Source organism: Arctopsyche grandis, chromosome 1 (genome assembly GCF_051622035.1).
Source record: "Arctopsyche grandis isolate Sample6627 chromosome 1, ASM5162203v2, whole genome shotgun sequence".
NCBI lineage: Eukaryota > Metazoa > Arthropoda > Insecta > Trichoptera > Hydropsychidae > Arctopsyche > Arctopsyche grandis.
Genome location: NC_135355.1, coordinates 607,053 through 630,947, shown reverse-complemented (window position 1 = coordinate 630,947; position 23,895 = coordinate 607,053). Strand labels below are relative to the sequence as shown.

Below are 23,895 nucleotides of genomic sequence, written 5' to 3'. Positions count from 1 at the left end.
ACGGGGGGAATGTTTCCTAGAACCATTTTATGTATATTACATGTACGTGAATTTACAATTGAATCCCTATTTTGTGTATTTACTCCAATCGAAATTCCTTTTGTTGTATTTTAAAATCATCTGAAATTATATCAAAATATATCATACAACGTTTCATTTCGTTTTATTTTTTTCTTATACTATAACAAAAAAATTTTTAAATTGATTTTGTATTGCGAAAAATATACGAGGATCCAACTGTGTGTATTTTTTTTTTCATTTTAATTTATTGAGGTCAAACTTCTTCCGATCATATGTAAATACCTACCTACGATAATAACAATACCTAAATCTGCGATATGCTAATTCGCTATTATTTAAATTTTGGCGAATAAAACCTTGATCTTTAAATGTTTTCGAAACTCTCCTTGATAGACTCAAACTGCCCACCTACTTAAATTTAGTGTATTCTATTCAGTATAGAGTTGTATTCCAAACGGAGAGGATATATTTCGTTCAGAATAGTTATATGAGATCGTATTGTTTGATTTTCTATAAATGAGTGAAATTCATCAAAAAGCTCACAGTGAAAATAAACATGTCGGACAACTTTCAAGATATCCTTTTTCAAACGAACGACGATGAACTGGATTTTTCTCGTAAATTATACCAAATATCACAAAACGTGGCCGAGGAGAGCGTCGCCAGATTAATGGATTGGTACAGACTTCAACCTCATTTTCCCGAAATCGAATTAGGTATTACGTATGATGTGCTTTTTTTTAATTAAGTGTCAAATAATTCGGCTCGTTAAAATCGTAACGAATTTCAGAGAAACGTTTCGTGTACCGAATACTCGCCGTAAACGAATACAGCGTTGAAAAGACAAAGGAAAAAATAGAAAATTATTTTTCGGCGAGGTCGATCATGCCAGAGTTTTTCGCTGATAGAGATCCTTGTAATGTCAAATTTCAAAGAGTATTCGATGTCGCCGACTGGATATTGATGCCTCGCTTAACTCCAGAAAGACACAGAATATGCATGCTGAGGTAAGAGATACGAAAATTCAATTTGAGTGTATTTTTTTAAACTGATTCTTCCACATACGATGTTCGATCGATCGGTTCGACTCATTTACAAACGTTATTTTCTCAAATACATTTTTCATTTTGAACGATATCAATTTTCCAGAATGAAAAATGAAGACGTGAACCTGTTCGACGCTGAGACAACATACAAAGTAATATTCATGATGTGCGACATGAGAATGAGATACGACACAAGTCTAGGAGATATTTTCGTTTGGGACGGAGCCAATGCCCAGTTGGGTCACATCGTAAAAACGACTCCTACCCTTATAAAAAAAGTTTTATTTCTAATCGAGGTAACTACCTAGGTCGAAGTCGTGTTATTTTTCTCCGTAATTTTAAACATTTCGCTTATTTTCAGAAATGCTACGGGGCCAAAATGAAGGGATTCCACATTATAAATTGTCCAGCATATGCTCACAATATAATAAATTTCGCCAAGTCAATTATGAAAGGCAAACTCGCTAAGAGAGTTTACATTCATAAAACCTTGAAAGAACTTCACGAGCATATTCCCATAAAATGTTTGCCCAAAGAGTACGGTGGAAACACGCTGGAAACTTGTTCTCAAATTGCAGGTGCGTGTTGAGCTCGCGAAATTCACCTTTTCTCAATTTATGATTTATTTCATCATATCGACCTTTAACATTTTCAGACAATTGGAAGAGAGCTTTCAAATCTGACGAATGGAGAAAATGGCTCGTTGAATCGGAAATGTTGAAATCAGACGACTCAAAAAAAATAAACGATGACGATAACATAGCCGATAGTTTATTGGGAATCCGAGGAACATTCCGAAAGTTGGATATAGACTAGTTGGATAATATGATTTTTACTGATTCATTTTGATCTTTTAAACGGAATAATTATTACAGGAAACATTGTTGTTGATAAATATAAAAGTTGAAATTTTGTACTATAAACTATCTAATATGTATGTGTGCTGTATTTATTTACAATAATACCTTTTAAGCTTTATTCAAACAATGAGAGAAATTATCAAGTTATAAAAGTATGAAACTCGATAGCATTGAAGTGGTACAACTTTAATTGGGAAAAATGCATGGAGTTTATTAACATGATTACGCATTTATCATGTAAAAATGCAATTTCCCCACATAAATATGAATACATACAAATGTTAAAATATGAAGTCAATATAAAATAGTTAAATTATTAAATTTCACTAAGTCTGTTTCACACTAGTGTTTATGATTATTGTGACGTTGCAATTATTTTATTGTGCAGTGAATATTTATTTCACAAAACACATACATATATTTATTTATTTATTCATTTAATATACTTGGGGGAGGTGGCAAAGCCGATAGACTCAAGAAGTTTGATTTATACATATATGTTAATTAAATGAGAAAAAAAGTAAAATACTGAAGAGTATTCAGAGGTAAGTGGAGTCAGGTCGAGGTACAAGAAAACACGCAGGCAGGTTCCAAGTCTTTATTGCTGCTCGTCCGGTGGAGGTCAGGATCCGAATGCCCCCGATCGAGAGCGTACCATTCTTATATCATAGAGCGCTCAGCGCATACACGTATTATCATTGGTCAAGGAGTCTGGTGCAGCCATTGGCCGCAACGCCCGACTCCACCATTGGTCGGCGTCACCATGACGTCACCGGTCTACGGGGCGTCTCTCTATGTAACGTTACAATACATTCAAAATGACAATATTAAAATAAAAATAAGATAGAAAAAAAGTAAACAAGAAACAGAAATAAGAATTTGGGAAATAAGTAATTGGGAAGGAAGAATTACAGAAATCCTTCAAAATCAGAGTTTAAGAAATGCATCAAGCTTATTTTTAAAAATATTAAGGTTAACAGAAATAACAATTTCATTGGGAAGACTATTCCAAACTGAAACCACTCTGTTTGAAAAGAAGGAATCTCTGATCAATTTATTAGATTTTTCTTTTTGGAGTCTAAGCGAGTGACCTCTGAGGTGAGTTTTTCCGTTCGATGTAGTAAGATTAGACATATGAAAATTTTATGATTATTTAGTATTTTAAAGACTTCGATTAAGTCGCGTCTTATTCTTCTCGTCTCCAATGTAATGAGATTCATTATTTTTAATCTATATATGTAATATATATATATATATATATATATATATATATATATATATATATATATATATATATATATATATATATATATATATATATATATATATATATATATATATATATATATATATATATATATATATATATATATATATATATATATATATATAAATATATATAGGTAATAAGAATTTACAATTATTTTACTATTTTGATGTAGTTACACAGATACATATGTTTCTACATATTCAAATTGAATGTATTTCTAAAAATTTCGATGTTGAAAACTTTTGCGGTTTGTATTTTGGTGACAATACAAACCGCAATATTTTGAGGACTTGTTATAACTTTTTTATGAACGTTGCACAGAGGATAGTGTAATGGAAACCTTTTTTTTTTTTTTTCTTTTTTTGGTGCCATCTTATCGATTCCCGATAAATTATCACCAGCGATATCGTTGCTCTACAGATCATGTACGGGCACTACGGAAAATCATCACTCCGTCCCCAAAATTGTGAATTGGGCTTCTGAATCTCTCACATTCAGAACACCAATTCGTGAGGCTTTTTTCGCTTTAAACGCCTCTGCTGGTGAGTTGTGTCCAATAGCTTCAACGCTTCTATGTTAGGGTGACGGTGCAGTCTCAACTCGTGCCTCCCAGCGCATTCTCGGATGACTTCTTTTACTTTTTGGATTTTAAGGTCCTTGTGGATCTCTTCATTTGTGACGAAGCGATTTGCATCGGTGATAATCCTCAGAAACTGGTTTTGACATCTTTGCGTTTTTTCGATATTGGAAGGCTTGCTGCATCCCCACAAATCTATGCCATATGTCCATATTGGCTTTACGATTGCCTGGTATATCAGTTTTTTGCATTGTAGGTCTAATTTGGAGTGTCTTCCTATTAGCCAATGCATTTCTCTTTGTTTCATTCGAATCTGTTCTATTTTTTTTTAATGTGATGCCTCCACGTAAGCCTTGAGTCAAGATGCAGTCCTAAATATTTGGCTGACAAAACTTATGGAACTTGGATTCCGTTTATGAAAGTCTGAATGCTGAAACTATTTCGTCGCAGTGCGAATGTGACCTGCATTGATTTTAGCTCGTTGAGTTTCATTTTCCAGTCCTTGGTTCATTTGCTGATCTTGTCCAGTGCATACTGCAGGCGTTCAAATGCTTCCACCTGCGACTCGCTCGATGACATAATGACTGTGTCATCTGCAAATGTTCGAATGAATGTCTCTTCGCTTGTCGGGATGTCAGCAGTGTATATCAGGTACAGTATAGGCCATATTACGCTTCCCTGTGGTACTCCTGCAGAGGCTGTGAAAAAGTTAGAGAATGCCTCCTCATGAGCAACTGAATTTGCGTCCGGATACGTATGATTCCAGTAATTTGACATAATTTCCAGGTAATGACTTGCTGATTTTGTGGATAAGTCCTTCGTGCCATACCCTGTCGAAGGCCTGTGAGACAACAAGAAATACAGCCGGACAATACTTTTTTTCCTCTAGCGATTGCTCTATTTTTGAAATAACAAGGTGCACTTGATCGATGGTAGAATGTTTCGACCTAAAGCCAAATTGGAAGTCGGGAACATCGATTAAGGGCTTGAGTCTTTTTAATAATAGTTTTTCTAATAGCTTAGAGATCGCAGGCAACAAGGATATTGGTCTGTATGATGTTACTTGTTCGGGTGACTTTTCTGGTTTCTTCAACATGATGATTTGAGCAGTTTTGAAGCACTCTGGCACATGTTTGAGCCGGAAACATGCATTGTATAAGTATGTTAGCATGATAATAGCCTTTTTCGAAAGTTCCTTGAATAGTCCAGGTGAGATTTCGTCAATTCCAGGTGTCTTTTTAGGATTTATATTGTCATCTATTTCTTTAGCTACTTCCATAGGGGTGACAGTTTTGATTAGTTGCCGTGGTTGATACATTGGTGTATAATCAGCATCAGATTCAATATTGTGTGGTTGGAATACTGTCTCTAAGTGTTGTGCAAACAGCTCGGCTTTTTCTTTGTTGCTTCTTATCCACTCTCCTTGCGCATTTTTCAGAGGTGGTATTTGTAGAATTGGTGGTTTGAATTTCCTAGTTGCTTTCCATAGTGAGTGATTTTTATCAGCTGCAGGGCCCAAACCTTCCAAATATTTTTCAAAACAATTTTGTTTGTGCTCTTTAATAAGTCGGTTAACTTTGTTACTTATGTGATTAAATTCTCTTTTGTCTGCAATATTTCTGATTCTATGCCATATTCGTCTTGTTCTCCTTCTTTCTTTAATCAATTGTCTAATTTCCATGGGGTAATTAATTATTTGGTCTGGTTTTTCTTTTGGTACAGGTGTAGCTTCTTTCGCAGCCTCTCGTACAGAGTCAATAAAATTTTGAGTGTGTAGTTCGAGATCTTCTATAGTTTTAAGTTTCACTATTAAATTTATTGATCGGTCTAGTTTTTTTCGGAACATATCCCAGTTAGTGCGTTTATTTGTCAGGTTCTGTCTCCTTATTCTTTTAATTACCAGTGCGCTCAGTGTTATTAGCACTGGTGTGTGATCAGAAGTAAGGTCCTCTATTCCTTCGACCTCAATGTGGTTTGGGGCTATGCCTTTGGATATAAAAAAGTCAATTAAATCTGGTACCTTTTTACTGTCGGTCGGCCAGAAGGTTGGTTTTTGTGAGGAATGATACTCGCACGAGGAGCTCTGAATCGCGTATAAAAGGTTGTTTCCTTTACCAGGAGTTATAAGTCGTGATCCCCAAGCTGTATGTTTAACGTTGTAGTCTCCTCCAATAATAAATCTTGGCCCAAGGGAATTAAAGATGTTTATAAATTGGTGTTTTGTGATGGTATGCTTTGGAGGACAATATGCTGCAGCAATATTTAAGTCAGCATTGCCATATTTAATTGTGATGATAGTAGCTTGCATGAATGGTTCTCTGACATCTTTTTGTTCGAAGTGCTGGATATTTTTTTTGATTAAAATAGCAGTACCACCGCGAGCTCGTTCACTAGGATGTATTGTCCAATAAGCTGAGTATCCATTTATCTTTATGTAACTTCTTTGTGAAAAGTGTGTTTCTGATATTAGTGCTAGATCGATGTTGTTTGTCTTTAAAAACACTTCAAGTTCATGGACTCTCTGATTGAGTCCGTTTGCATTCCATGTTAATATGCGTAGGGAATTATCTGTCATTTTTATTATGTTTACTTGGTGATTTCGAATGATTTTCAATTTTTTCCACTCTGGTTATGAGCCAGTTGAATTGTTGTTTTATTTCAGTTTGAAAGTCACATAGCAACTGCATCATGTCACCGATGGTAGGTTCAGTTAATTTATTTTTCTGCCCGATATCTTGTTTGCTTTTGTCTTCTTGAGACTTATGTAGCTGCTTCACTATATGTTTTGTCCGCAGTTGTTTGTTTATCAACAACTTCAATTTGATTTTGTTGTACGCGTGGCGTTACTGTTACCTTTTTGGGTTGTGATGCTTTTATCTTTTTTTTATAGACCTCACACCCCCTGTAGCTAGCTGGATGTCCTTGCTGGCCACACAGGGCACAAGTTGGGGGAACATTTTTTGCTTGTTGCATTTTGTTGTGTGATGGTCTGCGGCACATTTGACGCATTTAGGTTGTCGATTGCAAAAATGTTTTGTATGCCCAAGTTGTTGACAGTTTGTACACTGAGGGATGTCTTTTACTTTCATTGGTGGTTCAATTGTTACTCTGCAATGTAGAAGATCTTTAATACCATATACTTCTTTGCAGTTTTCTTTTGGCACCAGGTCTACAAAATATAATGGAAAATGTTTTATTTTTCTTTCACCATCGGTTGTAAATTTCTTGATAATATTTGCCACATTGGCCACTTCATATCCTTTATCTTTGAGAGACTCTTTTATCTCATTAACGTCTGTTGATGGCGGTAAACCTCTAACAACCACTCTATACCACCTTTCATTCTTGAGTTGATAGGTGTGGTAATCTAGATCAGTGACGTAGTGAAGGGGGGGGGGGGGTCCAGGGGGTCTGGACCCCCTGGTTTTGCTCCTATTTAGAATAGATGTATAAGGCCTGGATTTTTTTTCCATTATTTAAATTCTTTTCTTTAAATCGGTTATAGTTATCTCATATTGTTTGCATCTGATTTCATATTGTTGGCATAGATGTGTGGTTGATCATACGGATCATACTGCTGCGCCAGTGGCACTGGATTATCTGTGTTCATTTTTCAGAACGGGTGCAAAACTGCGCTTTGCCGGTAACAGCGCGGCAACAGTTTGATTTTGTTGTTGTATATTCACTTATTATATAAAATTATTGCAACTTTAAATTTTATTATAATAATTATTATATATTTATAAAATTTATAAATGTAATATATCGAACGCGATAAGGCGATAACGCACATCGACCGATTGCAACCGTGTATGTAAAATATAATGGAAACCTTGGTGTGTAAAATAAAATAAATAATAAGCAACTTTAATATTGCATTTTAAACCAGTTTTGCCCAATGTCGCTTACATATGTGTGCGACATTGGATCATCAGTCGTCCGAAAACATTTCACCTGTGAAGTGTATTCATTTTGCAGTGTCCGTTGAGTATTATTTATCGACTCGTAGATATGTACATACAGTTATTTCGTCAGCGCGAGTGCGTTTGAGTAAAATATTTTTATTTTCTGTAGAATGGCTGCAGATTATCAAAAACTTCTCCTGGGTACAAATGACGACAACTTGCATATTATTATGAAGGATTGCAACATCTCACAAGCAGCACAAGACCAATTGATACAGAGATTAAAAGATTGGTGTCGACTTCAACCTCACTTTCCTAATGTCGCTATAGGTATTTCTTTTTATTTTTAAAACTTTATGTACCTACTCATTACATTATTTTGTTTATATCGTGCACATGAGTCGAAAACAGGCTGCTTTTAAATATGTATGTATGTACATATCCTTTCTATTAACAATCTTTCTGTCAGGCGACGACATACTGATGCTATATTCTTCTTTAAGCTCATAAATGGTTTCCTTGATTGTTCTGATTTACTGAATAAGGTTAATTTCAGAATCCCAGTTCGGTACTCTAGACGCGTTAAACTCTTTTCACTTGATCCTTTCAATACTATGTAATTCCCAAAAATATTTTTATCTGCAGCGCGTTTATCGTATGTTTAACGGAGAGCTGAACGAGGTTGATCTATTTGGTATTTCCCTACATCAATTCAGGTCTAACATCAAGAGAATCTTGACCGATTGATTCATTTCTTCTCCTATTCTATTTTTCCAATATTTCCAATATTTTTATACTTTAGTTTAGTTATGTAATGTGCTATTTAATCATATTATAGCTTTCATTCTTTTCCTTTTCATTTGTTTATTTTGTATTTACCTTTTTCATTTGTTTTATATTTGTAAATTTCAATTTCTTCTTATATTCTATTTTATAACCTTTTCCAAATATTTTAATGCTATAGTGTAATTATGCAATGTTCTACATATTTTGTCATGCCTTTATTCTTTACTTTTAATTTGTTTTCCTTATATTTATCTTTTTCATTTTTGTAAAAATCTATTATTGGACTCGGATGTTACATATATTATTTATTTATTATTTAGTTTTTTATACATATCTATGTACATCCTGTCTGTTGATTTTTCAATTAATAAAATAAAATAAAATATGTATATTTATACCAACTGCATATACACAAACAATGTATTTGCAATCATTTATCAATAAGAACGTTTATAATCATCGAGATAAAAGCTGCTTAGATTTGTTTGTTTGTTTGTTTAACTGTCCCCGTTTTATTACTCTCAATTTATGTAGTTCCACCAAATTTGGTATACCATTTCATATTACTCGAACTTAAACTTGAAAGGAGTTTTTTTTCACCTGATCAATGTCGGGAAATTTTCTACATTTATTAATTTTGTTGTTATAATTATAATTTTCTACATTTCCATGAAAAATTCTTCTTTTTATACACCCGATATGATTATTGACTGAAAATTTACCTAAATACATATATTTCAATTCGTTATATTACGTACTAGTGATAAGCCCGATGAAATATCATCGTATGGGTTATGGCATTTTAAATTATTCAATAAAAAAATTAATAAAAGAAACGTGTCGGTCATGTGTTCGATCCCCGTCGCGATCGTATTTTTCTAAAATAAAATTAATTTTATATTTTTATTTAATTGTTTGGTTCAAAACCTCGATAAGTAAAATTACCGTCACGTATATTTTATATGGCGTGACGTAAGCAATTTCGATTAATGTAGTGAGAGACCTGATGAGAATTTTATCGGATGTATTATCAGTAAAAACTACCTACCTACCTAAATATAAACGATAGAAAAATTAATTAATTAATTAATTGAATTAATTTTCAATAGATGACGCTAAATGCTTGTGAGACTATTTTCCTAGAGGAAATATTTATAGCAAACAGTATACATACAGGTTTTATATTGATTCGTACATTTGGCTGGCAGTGTTTTAACTGTGCCGTACATATGTACATATGTTGAGTCGAAACGATTATTATACTACGACGATCGTTGTCGTAGACACACAAACACACAGAATAGCGCTATTATATGTATACTAATCACATATAATCGCATGGGTGTTGGCATATAAAGTTATTAAATAAAATTAAATTAAGAGAAATGTGTCATCGGTCATGAGTTCGATCCCCCATACGGTCCAATCGATTTAATTTAATATTTATTTTTAATTGTTTAATATGAATATTAAATTGTTTAAAGTATGTAAAAACTACTTACCTAACTATGTATGTACATATAAACAATGTAAAACACCGATAGAAAAATTAATTCATTAAATAATTAAATAAATTTTCAATAGATGGCGGTATGTTATTTCTAAATTATTTCGGTCTAATTTCCTAGCGGAAACATTGGCATCGAACAGTATATATATATATAGAACTTTTTTTCTTTTGTTATTATTCGTATTATATTGTACGTCATTTTGTTGGAAGCTTACGTAAACATGTACATTAAATTAAAACGACTATTATAAGTACGGCGAGTGCTATCTCAGACAGACAGACCCACAAAATAGCGAGATTATATTATATACATATGTATATGATGATATACATATGTATGTAGATATACATACGACGTATTTATTAAAATTTTACATTTTTTTTTAAATTAAAGTTTGCCGCTTGTAATATATAATACATTTTATGTATGTATGTTTGTAGGTATATATGTATGCAAACTTCTACTTTTAAATAAATCATTTCGCAATTACTAACCGCTGGAATATAATTCATTTCATGTGCTTAGAGCTTGAATTGAAATGGATTTACTAAATTACATTTTAGAATTTCTAAATTATTTACAAATTTAGTTAATTTGAATTGCTAAATTTGTACGCATGTACATACATACACACATGTTTTTATATTTGCAAGATGCAATTTACACTGTACACTTTAAATTCCAGATAACAATTTTATATTGAGAATTTTGGCGACGAACAGCTATAGTTTTGAAAAAGCCAAGGTTAAAATTGATAACCTATTTTTGGCCAGGGCTGAAATGCCAGAATTCTTTTCAAACAGAAACCCGTCCAGCACAGAATGTTTGAACGTATACGAAACAGTTGATTGGGCAATTATGCCACAATTAACAGACCAACATTACAGAGTCTCCATTATGAGGTAAACAACCATTTATCGTATCTATCCGATCCGATTACTTTCTAATTACATTCGTATTATTTACCGATAATTTTATTACGCTTTCATTGCTATTTTCAGCATTCGAGATTGCCATCCAGATTTGTTCAATTGTGAGACCACGTACAAAGTGATGTTTATGATAACCGATATAAAAATGATGTATGAAACCGCACTCGGAGAGTTGATGGTTTGGGATTGCTCCAACACTAAACTTGGACACGTCGTCAAAATGACACCGATGCTTACCAAGAAGATTCTGTTCCTGATACAAGTAATTTTACACAAAATCTGTTACGGAAAATAATCCATGTACATATGTACATACCTATACATATACATACGTACCCTTTTCAGAAATGCTATGGTGCTAAAATAAAAGGTATTCACATTTTGAATGCTGCCAGTTACACCAACAGTGTTGTAAATGTTGGAAAAATGGTGTTAAAGAAGAAGATTGCAGATAGAATTTTTGTTCACAAATCCTTAGATGATTTCCACAAGCACATATCCCCAAAATATCTTCCGAAAGAATTGGGAGGTTTCGATATGTCTCTGTCTGAAGTGTCGAGTAAGATTTACATACAATAATTGATACGTACATATTATAGTTGATTTGTAAATATAGTAAAATATAATACCATTTGTTTTGTAGGCATGTGGTACAAATCATTGCAAACCAAAGAGTTAATGGGAACTCTTTCAAATTTAGACAGATTGAAATCTGACAAGGCAAAACGTCCCATTTCATCCGAGAATCCAATCGATGATCTTCTTGGAATTACTGGAAGCTTCAGAAAATTGGAAGTGGATTAAAATGTCGATGTTTTAACTTTGATGGTATTTATGTAATTATGCGTGCTCACTTAATATTTTAATGTAACATGTGAAGGAAATAAATATAATGGAGATACATAAATACATATGTATGTATGTGTATTACAAAAATGTTTTGATCCCTTGGATAAATTATTGGCAATTCATATTGTACTCATATTGTAAGTTCCGAGAAACCATAATTTTCAACAGAACCGTGATGGGGGATAATTGGTAATACACAAATTTCAATAAAACTTGAGATGAGTTCAATGTACGTAGATATACACAATTTTCTTCTCATCTTGCGCCTTTGTCGTCCAGCAAGACACTTTTAAACAATCAAACTAATCCCTTTCAGCATGATACCTGTATATCTATACTAAATGTAAGAATTTTAGCCCTTCATAAGGATAGTCAGGAGTCTTGAAATCTGAAGAAATTTCTTATACATGACTATGTACTTGACCATATAGTCCTCAGATGAAGTGAACCAACTCTTCGATGGAATTCGAATATCGAATACATCGTATTGAAACCATTTTAACTACTGCAAAAACCACAATCACCGATCGCTCTAGCGACCAACTAAATCCATGTACAGATTATAGTTTGTGGGAATCAAAATATCGAAAATTACTAGTGATCCAAGATTTATATATGTATATTTGGGTATTTCGTATATTTTTTTCACGCTGTCCAAAGTATATTTCATATTAAATTGTATTTTTTATTTAATACAAAAAATCTATATACTCAAAAAAAGTAAATATTATTCGTAAGATAATCACATTTTTTCGCACTACAAAATTATATGGTACCTACTATAACATGACAAACAATTTCTTTTAATAAAAAATTATGACATGCAGTAGAGCTAAATTTACTCCGAAAGTAAGTATTATAGAATGCACACATACATACATTGCTAAGGAAAAAAAGGATTAATTCCCAAAAAAACTTTGGCATTGCAATGGTTCAAATTTCAAAATAAAAACCATAATAAATGAATCCTTTTTTTAATATTTATGTACATATATAATGTCTGTAATTTATCCTCACATTGATTGCTTTTCCCTGAAACATATTTTTTGCCGTCCATCATTTTGCATGGTCTAAAAACTATATATTTCGATAACGTAGACGCATTCAAGTCGAAGACATCGAAAGAAGCATAAGTTTTCCGGAGTGCAAAAATAAAGTTTGTTTATTTAAAAAACAAATTAATATTCTTCTCAAGTATGTATTATATATTAAATATGTAAGTGTGTTTATTGAAAAATGTATATTTTTCAAGATGTCTATTACGGAACTACTTGAATGTGAGAATTACAAACATCAAATTCCTATCCAAGATTTATTCAATTTGTCCCAAAAAACGATTGACGACAGTATTGAAGTGTTGAAATCATGGTTTAAAACTCAACCGCATTTTCCGAAAGTTGAACTGAGTAATTATTTTTCTTTTAATAAATTTTATTCGGGAAGATAAAAACATTTAAATGATGTAATGTTCAATTTCAGGTTATTTATTATATTGGAGATACGTAATCGCCGCCAATGGCAGTATAGAAAAGTCTAAGACTAAAATTGAGAACTTCTTCACCGTAAGATCATTAGCCAGAGAATACTTTTACGATGAAAATATCACTGGTGAAGAAATCGAGACGTGTAGCAGCATGATCCACTTCACAGTCATGCCAGTCATGATGGACAACTTGGAAAGACTGTCCATTGTTAAGTACGCACTTTACTGTACCTTCATTACAGATGTATTGTACACATGTATGCGATTGTTTTTTAATACGTTGACTTTTATAACACACACGTAGATTGAAAGACATACATCCGGACAAATTTGACATGATGGCTATCATTAAACTAATGATGATTATGTGCGACTTGAGATTTCATTACGATATCTGTGCCGGTGAAAATATGATATGGGACTGCACTGATATAAAACTCGGACACATCCTGAAAGTTAATCCCATGTTTCTCAAGAAAGTTGCTTTCATCTTACAGGTATGACGAATATTTTTCGTGTTGATCACAAGTAGAACCAAAAATTGTCCATACTCACTTACATATGTATGTACATATGTACATGTGTATTTTGCTTTAGAAATGCTACCCAACAAAAGTAAAAGGAATATACATAGTAAACGCTCCAAGCTTTGCGAACGGCGTAGTCAATCTGCTGAGAAAACTTCTCAAAAAGAAAATCGCCGATAGGATGCAAGTTTTCGACAACATTGAAGACCTCCACACGAAAATATCCCCTAAATATCTCCCAAAAGATTTAAAAGGGACAGGGAAATCTTACGCCGAGATAACAGGTGCCTGAAAGCACAAATTTACTACATATGTACATATGTATACTATGTACTTCCTTGCAATTTCATATGTGATTGGTCATTATTTCATTTGCTATATCTTACAGGCCCTTGGATAAAACTGATGCATACCCAGGAGATAAAAGATACGTTTAAGTTTTTGGGCACATTAAAAACAGACGAATCCAAGCGTCCATCGGCGTCTAAATACGCCAACGAGTTTATGGGACCAGAGGGTAGCTTTCGTAGCTTAGATATTGATTAGATCTAACATACATATGTATTATCTGACGCGTCTCTCGTCAAGGATCATTTCTTCACTGATTAACGAAAAGTACTGCATTTAAATCAATTTCACATTTACGACATTCAAAGTTTCAAATTAGAAAATAAAATACAAGTATTTGGAAAACAATTTTTATTTCTAAACTGCCATACAACATAAAGCAACAAATAAAATATTATTTAATTCTATTTAATATAATATATATTTATTATCGATTCGACACAAATTATTTAAAAAAAAATCTTAATTAGTATTACATATATGATACAATTATAATTATTTTGTTTTGGTAACGTTCACCGTTGAAAGAGAAGAGACGTAGCTCGAATTCTCCCGTATTAAATCTAATTATTTTCTAAATTATAATTAATTTAAAATCAATCATCACTAAGATTAAGGAAAATTAACAGTATAAAGCATTGAATTCCTCAAAAGATAAACTTTTTCACAAAATGATATCATTTCAAAAACAATAAATTTACAAGTGAAATATTTCTATGGATGTATTTTTCGTGGAATGTGCTTACATATTATACATACATATTTAATTCAATACAATTCGTCGATGGGAAGATGACACATCGCATAATATTAATCTTTACATTTTTTCATTAAACGGTAAAAAGTTATAATATTGTCACAATCGTATTCCGATAAAAAGTAATGATGATAATGTTTCAACTACAAAAAAAAAGTAATAGCCTGTAATAAAATAAATATTCAACAAAAAATATTTTATTATATTTGATTTAAGACAAATAAATTAACTCAACAATATATGTATGTATGTAAAACCTTAATACTTACCTTTATTTGACCACTATCCGGACGTAGTGGACAAAATTTATATATATGTACATTTGTTTAAAATATGTGTCTGTACATACATATGTACATATATCTGTATATTACATAAATGTATGTAATACAGAGTGGTGGAGAACTAATTGACACATTTCAGAGCGTTGGGTTGTCAACATATCAATATTGATCAAATTAAATACTTTTTTTCCATTTCAAAAACGTCGTTTTAGTTTACAATTTCCGTCAATCTACTTTTTTTATATACATTTGTATGTATATGAAACATTCAAATTACACAAAACACTTCACATAGCATTTTTATATAATATGTAGAAAAATTCTCAATCTCAATTAGATAAATTAATTATTCCTCCTTTGGATTTCGGAAATATGTCATTAGGCTTTTCTTCTTTAAATAACTTTCTTTCTTCAAACAAAATGTATGTATAACTTTGAACATCTCAGTCATATGTTTGAGTTAAATTTTCAAGAATACCCTCTATGTATTACATACTTGTATTACATACAAGTCAGATATAATCGAATATATATTTTTTGATATGTAATATATACGTATATGTATATATGTACATACATGTATAAGGGTGAAAACACACAGCGATGAACGTGGCGCATGGTCTTTTTTAATTCCTTGCACAGATTCATGGCACTCCCAGCACGCACCGTCCCAAAATCACCGCCTGGAGTGTTTTCGGTAAAATTGTATCCTTGCTTGACAGTGATCGATAACGATGGATCCCATATTTGAAGAAATGTAGGAGACCACCCACAGCGGGGAGCCAAGCACACGACGTGCCGTTCTTCCCTGTGTGATTTCGCCCTAAACCAGGCCTGTTGGTTGAAATAAACGGCTCACATACTTAAGACTCCTCTAATAGGACAACAAAATATATTATAGAAAAACAAAAACATAACAAATACAATGAAACTTCTCACAACCCAAAAATCCAAAAGATTTTTTTTTACAAATCGTCGAATCGAGTTTTGGCTCTGAGAAATTCACTGCATAACAATCAAACCATATTCAACCAAAATGAAAAAAAGAACAGTAGTGCACGTGTTTAACAACTGAATTTTTGGTACATTCAAAAGAATTACGACTTTGACGAACTCATCTTCTTCAGTGCCCTGTTCCTAATGTTTTCCGTGGTCTTGTTGACTAGCCATAAAGCTGCCGTTGGGCTGACAAACTCCAAAGTGGCTATGAAACCCCATAACAAATCGTGAGGACCGTAACCAGTAGTACTGACACTTTTTCCACACGTGGACAAGGCAGACGACACGTACACATCAGGTGATGGAGCCATCCAAGTAGCTCGATGGATCTTCGACATTTTCGTGGCTACAGCTCCCGGTTTCACACTCTGGACCACTATGCCTTTGCTACCGTAAGACGAAGCCAAGTCTTGCGTGAACTTGTCCACATACAGCTAAACGGATAAAAACAAAGTACATACTTAATAAGGACACTCTAGTGACATGGAGTCAAAATTCACAACATTCAACATTCCAAATACAACTATGTATGCAGAGAAATGTTATAATAATAGAAAAATGTCCACAGACATTTCCAAATAATTGTGCTCGACATAAATATGTCCGATAAAAACTTCTCTGTTTGTTTATATTACTCGCAAGATGGGCAAGTGCATCGTTAAAAATTGCACGATGCATTCAAAAACACACAATAAACAACATGGGATACATTTTTATAAGTAAATTAATCATTTAAGTAACACATTATTCAACTTACATCGTAGTTTGACAGTTTTTTAAAATATCATGGCGATCGCTCGCATTCTACATAAAATTTCAGGGGTGGCACTGGAGAAATGTAAAAAATATTTTTAAATAAATGTAAAAACATTTGTCTTGGTGGCGCCGAATACTCAATTATATTAATAACCAATTATTAAAGTTTAATTAATATAAACATCGTTCGTTTTATATTATACATATTTTTATTTAAACTATACATTACACGTTAATTTAAAAGTTCCCAAGGACAGACAAATACAAAAAAAGTCGATAAAAATAATCCGCCAATTGAGGAAAGAAACGGATTGGTCACCAACGCTTAACACCACCATATACTCAAATTGTAAATAAATCTATATCAAAATAAAACTTTAATTTCTGTAGTTAATACGTGATGACCCTGATTATATTCCGTGCGTTGTAGCGTAGTTATGGAGACGTACCGCGTATTATTGATAAAGGCACTTATTTTATTATAACATTTCTCTGTATGTATGTATGTATGACTTATTTACTTGGACTGATTAAAATTTAGGTCATATTTTGTGCTAAATGCACTTTCCCAAAGTCGAGAACCATTTAAATACTTGTATCCAAAAATCGTAGTTTCATACAAAATCATCGAATATCTGAGATCCGTTTTTAAGATAAATTGTAAAAATAGTACTCGTAGAACATACATATGTATGTATGTATGCAGGACTTGTATGTACATACATATGTAGTTACTTACTTTAGTGGCTGCATATATCGTGTACATAGGAGATGGCATGGTTGCTAAGAGTGATGATATGTTGATGACAACACCCTTTTTTCTCTCCACCATACCGGGCATTATCATTGAGCACATCTTGGTGACTGCGACTACGTTGGCTTTGATTATACGATCACAAAGAAGGTCCCTAAAGGAGAAAATAATTTAAGTTGTTATTGATATTTTGAAAATTTTTACAGCAGACGTAGGTATTCATCATTAAACAACACATTATAAACAAGCTTTTGAAGTGTAAACTTCTATAGTTCCGTTAGAGAAAATTCGTACAGGAAAAGTCACAAAACGTAACTTGACGTAAGCCTATCGCGCTGCCCAACGGTTTTTTTGAAAAGTTCGATAACTTCCGCTTAGCATATCAGAACATGTTAAAGGAAGTGTTTTGTCTATCTTGCACTTGAGTGTTATATTTTTCAAAGCAATAAAACGCGTGGAATTGATTCAATTGAAGTTCATTTTGGAAAAACAATGGTATTATTTTCAGTTGAATAAGAAACTTATTTTATTGAACTGCAAATCTGGCATGAGTTAAAAAATTCTTTACGTTCATGTAATATGTATATTAATAATATAAATATCCAGCAGAATAGACTAGTAGTTAGCATATAATGCTTGGAACATGCATAGTGGTCACGGGTTCAAATCCACTGGTTTCTGCTGGCCAGACCTTGGATTTGTGAATCCAGATCGATCGTTTCCTATCAGAGTTTGCCAATTTATCTGATTTTCATTGAAACGGTTCCAACAACCGATTTCCTCACAAAATCCCGAGTTTTCAACAAAATGGAATTTCGCTGAATTGTATAAAATGATGCAAATTTACAAATTTGACCATAAATGTCTCTGTGGATGTTAATTGATATGCATTTACTGAATTTCGTTGAATTGTTTAAAATGCTGCAAATTTACAAATTTGACCATAGATGCCTCTGTGGATATGGATTGATATTTATTTTTATACTTTGTATGATACTAATAATATTTGTATCAAATGAACAACGTTTCTGGCCAGGAAGTCGCATTGGCACTAACCGTTAAGCCGTCCTGGTATACATTTTTATTTTTTATTTTATTCAATCAATCAATCTACGTATGTATGTATACTCGTCATTACAGATCGCTCCAATACGACGAGTTTACTATATATTATACATAGATTAAGAGAAACACACCAAATTATATACTGAATTATTACATAATTCGAGTCAAATATAGCAAAGTATCGTATATTTATTTATTTATTTAATTATTTATTTTAATATACAACTATACCACAGTGTCTTTACAGGTCACCCCAATATGACACTCTGGCCATACGATCAACAAATATTTATACAACAATACGATTTTTTTATTATATACATATATAACAATCATCAACAGAGACATCTATGGAGAGAAACCCGGCGAACCTTGAGATATAACATAATAACTCAAAATTTTGCGAGAGAAATGAAGAGGGAAAGCCAATTTTGCAGGAATCGTTTCAATGAAAATCAGAAAAATTGGCAAACTCTGATAGCAAACGATCGACCTGGTCACAAACCAAGGTCTGGCCAGCAGAAACCAGTGCGAATCGAACTCGTAACCACACTGTCCATGCTGCTGGTTAAATTAAAGATAAAAAATAAAAAAAATATTTTGTTAATAATGGAATTTGCGAATATGGTCAATTTTCGTAATACATATGTACATAATAACACGTACACATGTGCATAAATGAATTCATGCAATATAATTTTTTAGTCGAATCGTAAGACGCGCGTTCTTCGTTCATATTTCAAAGGTTATAGAAAAAGGAAGAAGAAGGAATAAAAATAAAAGCATCCAGTTTTGCTATCCAAAGAGCTCTTTGTCCTCATAGAGTTGTCGGTGATAAGACGACCGTGGTCGTGACGCATGTGCCCCTTACCCTCTTTCTACCCCCTACCCCCTTTAGTGAAACCATTAATTTGGAAAATGGTGTAATATTTCGGGTGCACGGCACATCGGGGTGCTATTTTAAACTGTTTCTACTGTGAATATTCCCAACTTTCTCAAACGAAACAAAGAACCTTATCTTGTACCGTTGCCCTCTGAAATATTAATGGAAAAGTTCTCCCCAAGAAAAGTCTCCGTCTAAAACGTGAACGCAAACGCAAACGCAAACGCAAACGCACACCTTGCGCAGATCGCGTATTCCATAAAACTTTTAATAAATTTATATAACGAGCTGCCGTGTGTGTCGTCACGAGACTGAGCCTGTTACATACATGCATCAATGTACAGATTCGTTTAAAACAAACTTATTAATCGGTGCCCGTCTCAATTCAATTATGCAAATATGAGAACTGGATCGATTTCTTTCGTTGAAAATATTTATACCACTTAATCGAAACCTAAGATTGGATTTTCCGAACAAACTCACATCAAAACATATGTATGTAAGTCTCGTCTTCGCATAATACATTTATTATCCCGCAAGACTAAGCGTTGTTTGGTGAGGAAGTGACGAAAACAAAATTAAATTTATATACTATAAAATTGTAATAAAACATGAAACTTTTATTTACATATTTTATTTTCGATTCAGCGCGTTACGTGTATCGTTGACAGTAGAACAAAAAAAAATTAAAACGAAAAATTAATTTTGAATTATTACTTATTACTTATACAGTCGCGGTTTCGGAAACTGGAACACGGAGATATTTCGACCACTATAATCGGTTTTTCATAATTTTCTTCGTAAGTAATGGTCTAGCTTCTCTGAGTCGTTATCTTAAGGTTACATCACTAATTTCAATTAAAAATTGATCTGAGATCTCTTTTCTTATCTCTACAGCAGTTTTGAACCGTGTCCGTAAAGATGATTGAGTTATCAGGCGATCTTGTCTATCGGATGTGCATCTTTTCGGTCCTGTCCCCTTTTTACGAGCAGAAGTTCCAGAATTCTTTTTATTTTTCATTATTATTGACACAGTAGATACAGAACGTCCCATTTGTTGAGAAATTGATCACAATAAATGTCCAGAGTCTACCAAAGCCGCGATTTTTATATTCTCCTCCAATGATAGTTGAGTGCAATTTTGGATGGTATTTTTATTTTCAACGATTTCGATCCGTAAACCTCGACAGCTCACACTAAACTAAACTCAAATCGTAGAAAATAATCATATGTAAAAGACCCGATCGTTAAAAACCACACACCTAAAGGGACAATATTTTTATTGCCCAAAAATCGTAAAATCACAAGTGTTCCGGTTTCCGAAACCGCGACGGTAGCATATTTTTTAATAAACGTTATTATTTCGTTGGTAGGTTAAAAGAATTTATATATGTATGTATACATTTATTGAATGAGTTTTACATCAATAGTGTGAATGATATAGTTAATTCAATACAAACAAGGCATAATAGTGTGAATGATGATATTAATTTGGGTTTAAATAAGTTTTAAAGGTTTAAATTAGTGGAAATGGGGGGATTAAATGGTGTATTGAAGGGCATGAAATCAGTTTCTAGTATGGATGGATTGACTCTAGATATTTTAATCAACACTTGGGACATGGTTGGACCTCAGTTACTGAAATTAATAAATGAATCGTTAGAAGTGGGATCCGTCCCGGATGCATGGAAGGTGTCTACTATTGTACTGGTACCAAAGGTTACTGGCACACATAAAGCCAGTGAAATGAGGCCCATCAATATGATACCAATTGTTGAGAAGATGCTGGAGGAAATCGTTATGATTCAATTGAAAGAGTTCATTAGTATAAATGATTGTTTGGTTGTGGAACAGTCTGGATTTAGAGTGAAACATTCAACAGAAACCGCTATCCAATTGGTGGTTTCTGATTGGATGGAGACGATGGATGAATCTAGCATGGTTGTTGGAGCAGTTTTTCTAGATTTTAAGCGAGCGTTCGAGACAGTAGATAGGAATATTTTATTACAAAAATTATATAAGTTAGGAATAAATGGTATAGTATTAAAGTGGCTTCAATCATACTTAAATAATAGAAGGCAAATAGTAAAAATTAATAAGGTGTTATCCTCTGAATTTGTAACACCTCATGGAGTGCCGCAAGGGTCCAAATTGGGACCCTTATTATTTATATTATATATAAACGATATTGTTAAGGTAATTAAGATGTGTAAAATACATTTGTTTGCAGATGATACATTGATATATATAATTGGAAAGAATGTTGATGTAATGTCTGAGATTTTAAATATAGAATTAAATTATGTGAATGACTGGTTGTGTGAAAATAAATTAAAGTTTAATGTGAATAAAACAAAAATGATGTGGTTGAATGGTAAAAATTAAAATATATTGAATGAAATTAGAATTGATGATAAGTTCATTCATTCAGGACTAAATTTTAAAATGCACGCTGACTATATAATAAAAAAATGGCTAGAAAAGTTGGTGTATTATGTAGATTAAGAAATATTTTAAGTAAAAAAAGTAAAATTTTAGTGTTTAATTCAATTGTCTTGCCACATGTGGTTTATTGTGCCACTGTGCTTAATTTGTTTAGTGGCCAACATTTAGAAAAAATGCAAAAAATACAGAATAAAGCTATGAGAGCTATTTTGAATGTGAGTAGATTTAAGAGTATTGGAAGTATGTTAGATGAATTAGGATGGATGAGTATTAGAATTAGTCTAAATATTAGTACATTGTCTTTTGTTTATAAGTTAGATCATAAGTTATTACCTAAGTATTTTGATGATTATACAATAAGGAATAGAGATAAACATAGTTTTTATACTAGAAATAAGGACAAACTAGTTGTAAGTAGAGTAAGAAAGAATAAGACGGCTGGGGGTGTTTTTCACAGGGGTGTGCTCATGTATAATGCCCTCCCTGAGTGCATCAGGTCTGCTAAAAACATGGATGCATTCCTGCGAGGTGCGAAGAGACACCTCTGTGAGGGACAGTACATATAAGTTAATTATAAATTTTAGAGTTAAGTATAATAATTAGGATGTATTTTTAAATTAGCTTGATAGCTAAAATATATATATAAATAAAAATAAATAAATTTATATTTTGCGCATACTTGAATAATTTAACTCTGTAAATTTCCACTTAGAAATAAATAAATAAATGGCTTTTCAGATACATTTACGAGGCTAGTCGATTGCCTAGACGATTCCTAGATTACATAAGACGGCGAATTTGATAATTTGAACCCTTAAATGAAGTCCGAACTCGTGTCGATGGGTATTTTATGTCAAAAAAACATTAAAAATCTTCAATTTTCGAGTTAAAATCGATAAATAAATATGTATATTGCTCGTTTAATAGTGTAGGATTAAGTGGTTTGAATTTCGATTTAGATTTTTTGCCAAAAATATACTCGTATGTAATGCAGTTGAAGAATTGAATAGACTGTTGAGACCGCATTATTATTAATAGATTTCATCGAGGCTGTGTGTGTGTGTGTGTGAGTAAGTATTGTCGGTTGTCGCACAAAGAAAAGGAAATAAGATCGGGATCGAGTGCTTTGAAGAATTCACACGCAATGCTTTATAGATATCCAATATTCCATTCTATGTAGATATATTATTATATACTTGATGAAAAATGCCTTTTCCAATACACAAAGCAACAATTGGAATAGGAATAAACTTCGATCACAATATTTTAACTACGTATGTATGTTTAATTCATTATTATAAGGAAGACGCATTGAAATAATATGAGATTACATTGGTTGAGGTACACTTTACATAATTAGCATTTATAATCAAACAATCTTATTTGTTGTCTAATTTCAACTCTATGATTTGCCTTTACAATTCTTTTTTCAGGTCCATTTTGGAGTTTTACTGCATAATTTGGTCACCTAACAAAAAGTTGTATATTAATTTATTAGAAAAAGTTCACAAAAAATTCTGTCGGTTTCTCTATTATAAAATTTATGGATACTACCCTTGGTTATATCCAAGCAAATTTAATTTGGGAATGACGGGCTTAGTCAGTCTTGAATATGTTCCTTGTTCTTCGTGGAAATATGTATAATATTTATAACCCACCAATTCTTAGCGCATTCATTTTATATGCACCAGAAAATTATTTTAGAATACGCAAACGTGTTCTGTTTTCGCCAATTATAGCGAAAACTAACATTCTTTTAAATGCACAGCCATAGGGCTTTTTAACCATTTAGTAGCTAATCAGACGGACATTGACATATTTCATGTTACTTATGGTC

At 32.6% G+C, this 23,895-nt stretch overlaps 3 protein-coding genes across 4 annotated transcripts in view; 2 read left to right on the top strand and 1 right to left on the bottom strand.

Moving 5' to 3' along the window:
* Window positions 1-338: 338 nt before the first annotated feature.
* On the top strand, window positions 339-2,750 carry LOC143922027 (alpha-tocopherol transfer protein-like). Of its 2 annotated transcripts, XM_077445376.1 has the most exons (6): window positions 339-348; window positions 597-737; window positions 812-1,028; window positions 1,171-1,363; window positions 1,429-1,645; window positions 1,723-2,750. In XM_077445376.1, exons 1-6 carry the CDS (start codon window positions 339-341, stop codon window positions 1,881-1,883), a joined length of 939 nt encoding a protein of 312 aa, XP_077301502.1. In that variant the 3' UTR covers window positions 1,884-2,750. The 2 variants fall into 2 exon arrangements, with proteins under 2 accessions (XP_077301502.1, XP_077301458.1); XM_077445332.1 differs by lacking the exon at window positions 339-348 and having other exon boundaries at window positions 432-737.
* Window positions 2,751-7,708: 4,958 nt separating this feature from the next.
* LOC143911003 (uncharacterized) lies at window positions 7,709-15,056 on the top strand. The gene is made up of 13 exons (XM_077429707.1): window positions 7,709-7,762; window positions 7,798-8,009; window positions 10,662-10,878; window positions 10,978-11,170; window positions 11,254-11,467; window positions 11,552-11,703; window positions 12,189-12,241; window positions 12,856-12,913; window positions 13,010-13,163; window positions 13,237-13,453; window positions 13,545-13,737; window positions 13,838-14,051; window positions 14,156-15,056. The coding sequence occupies exons 2-13, from the start codon at window positions 7,850-7,852 to the stop codon at window positions 14,311-14,313; spliced, it is 1,983 nt and encodes a 660-aa protein (XP_077285833.1). The 5' UTR covers window positions 7,709-7,762; window positions 7,798-7,849; the 3' UTR covers window positions 14,314-15,056.
* Window positions 14,455-23,895, bottom strand: part of spidey (hydroxysteroid 17-beta dehydrogenase 12 spidey) — a 23,799-nt gene continuing 14,358 nt past the window's right edge. Inside the window, exons 5-6 of the mRNA XM_077428374.1 lie at window positions 17,651-17,819; window positions 14,455-16,589 (exon numbers count right to left, since the gene is read on the bottom strand). Coding sequence (XP_077284500.1) covers window positions 16,254-16,589; window positions 17,651-17,819 — 505 coding nt within the window. The 3' untranslated portion in view covers window positions 14,455-16,253. The remainder of the gene's footprint in view (window positions 16,590-17,650; window positions 17,820-23,895) is intronic.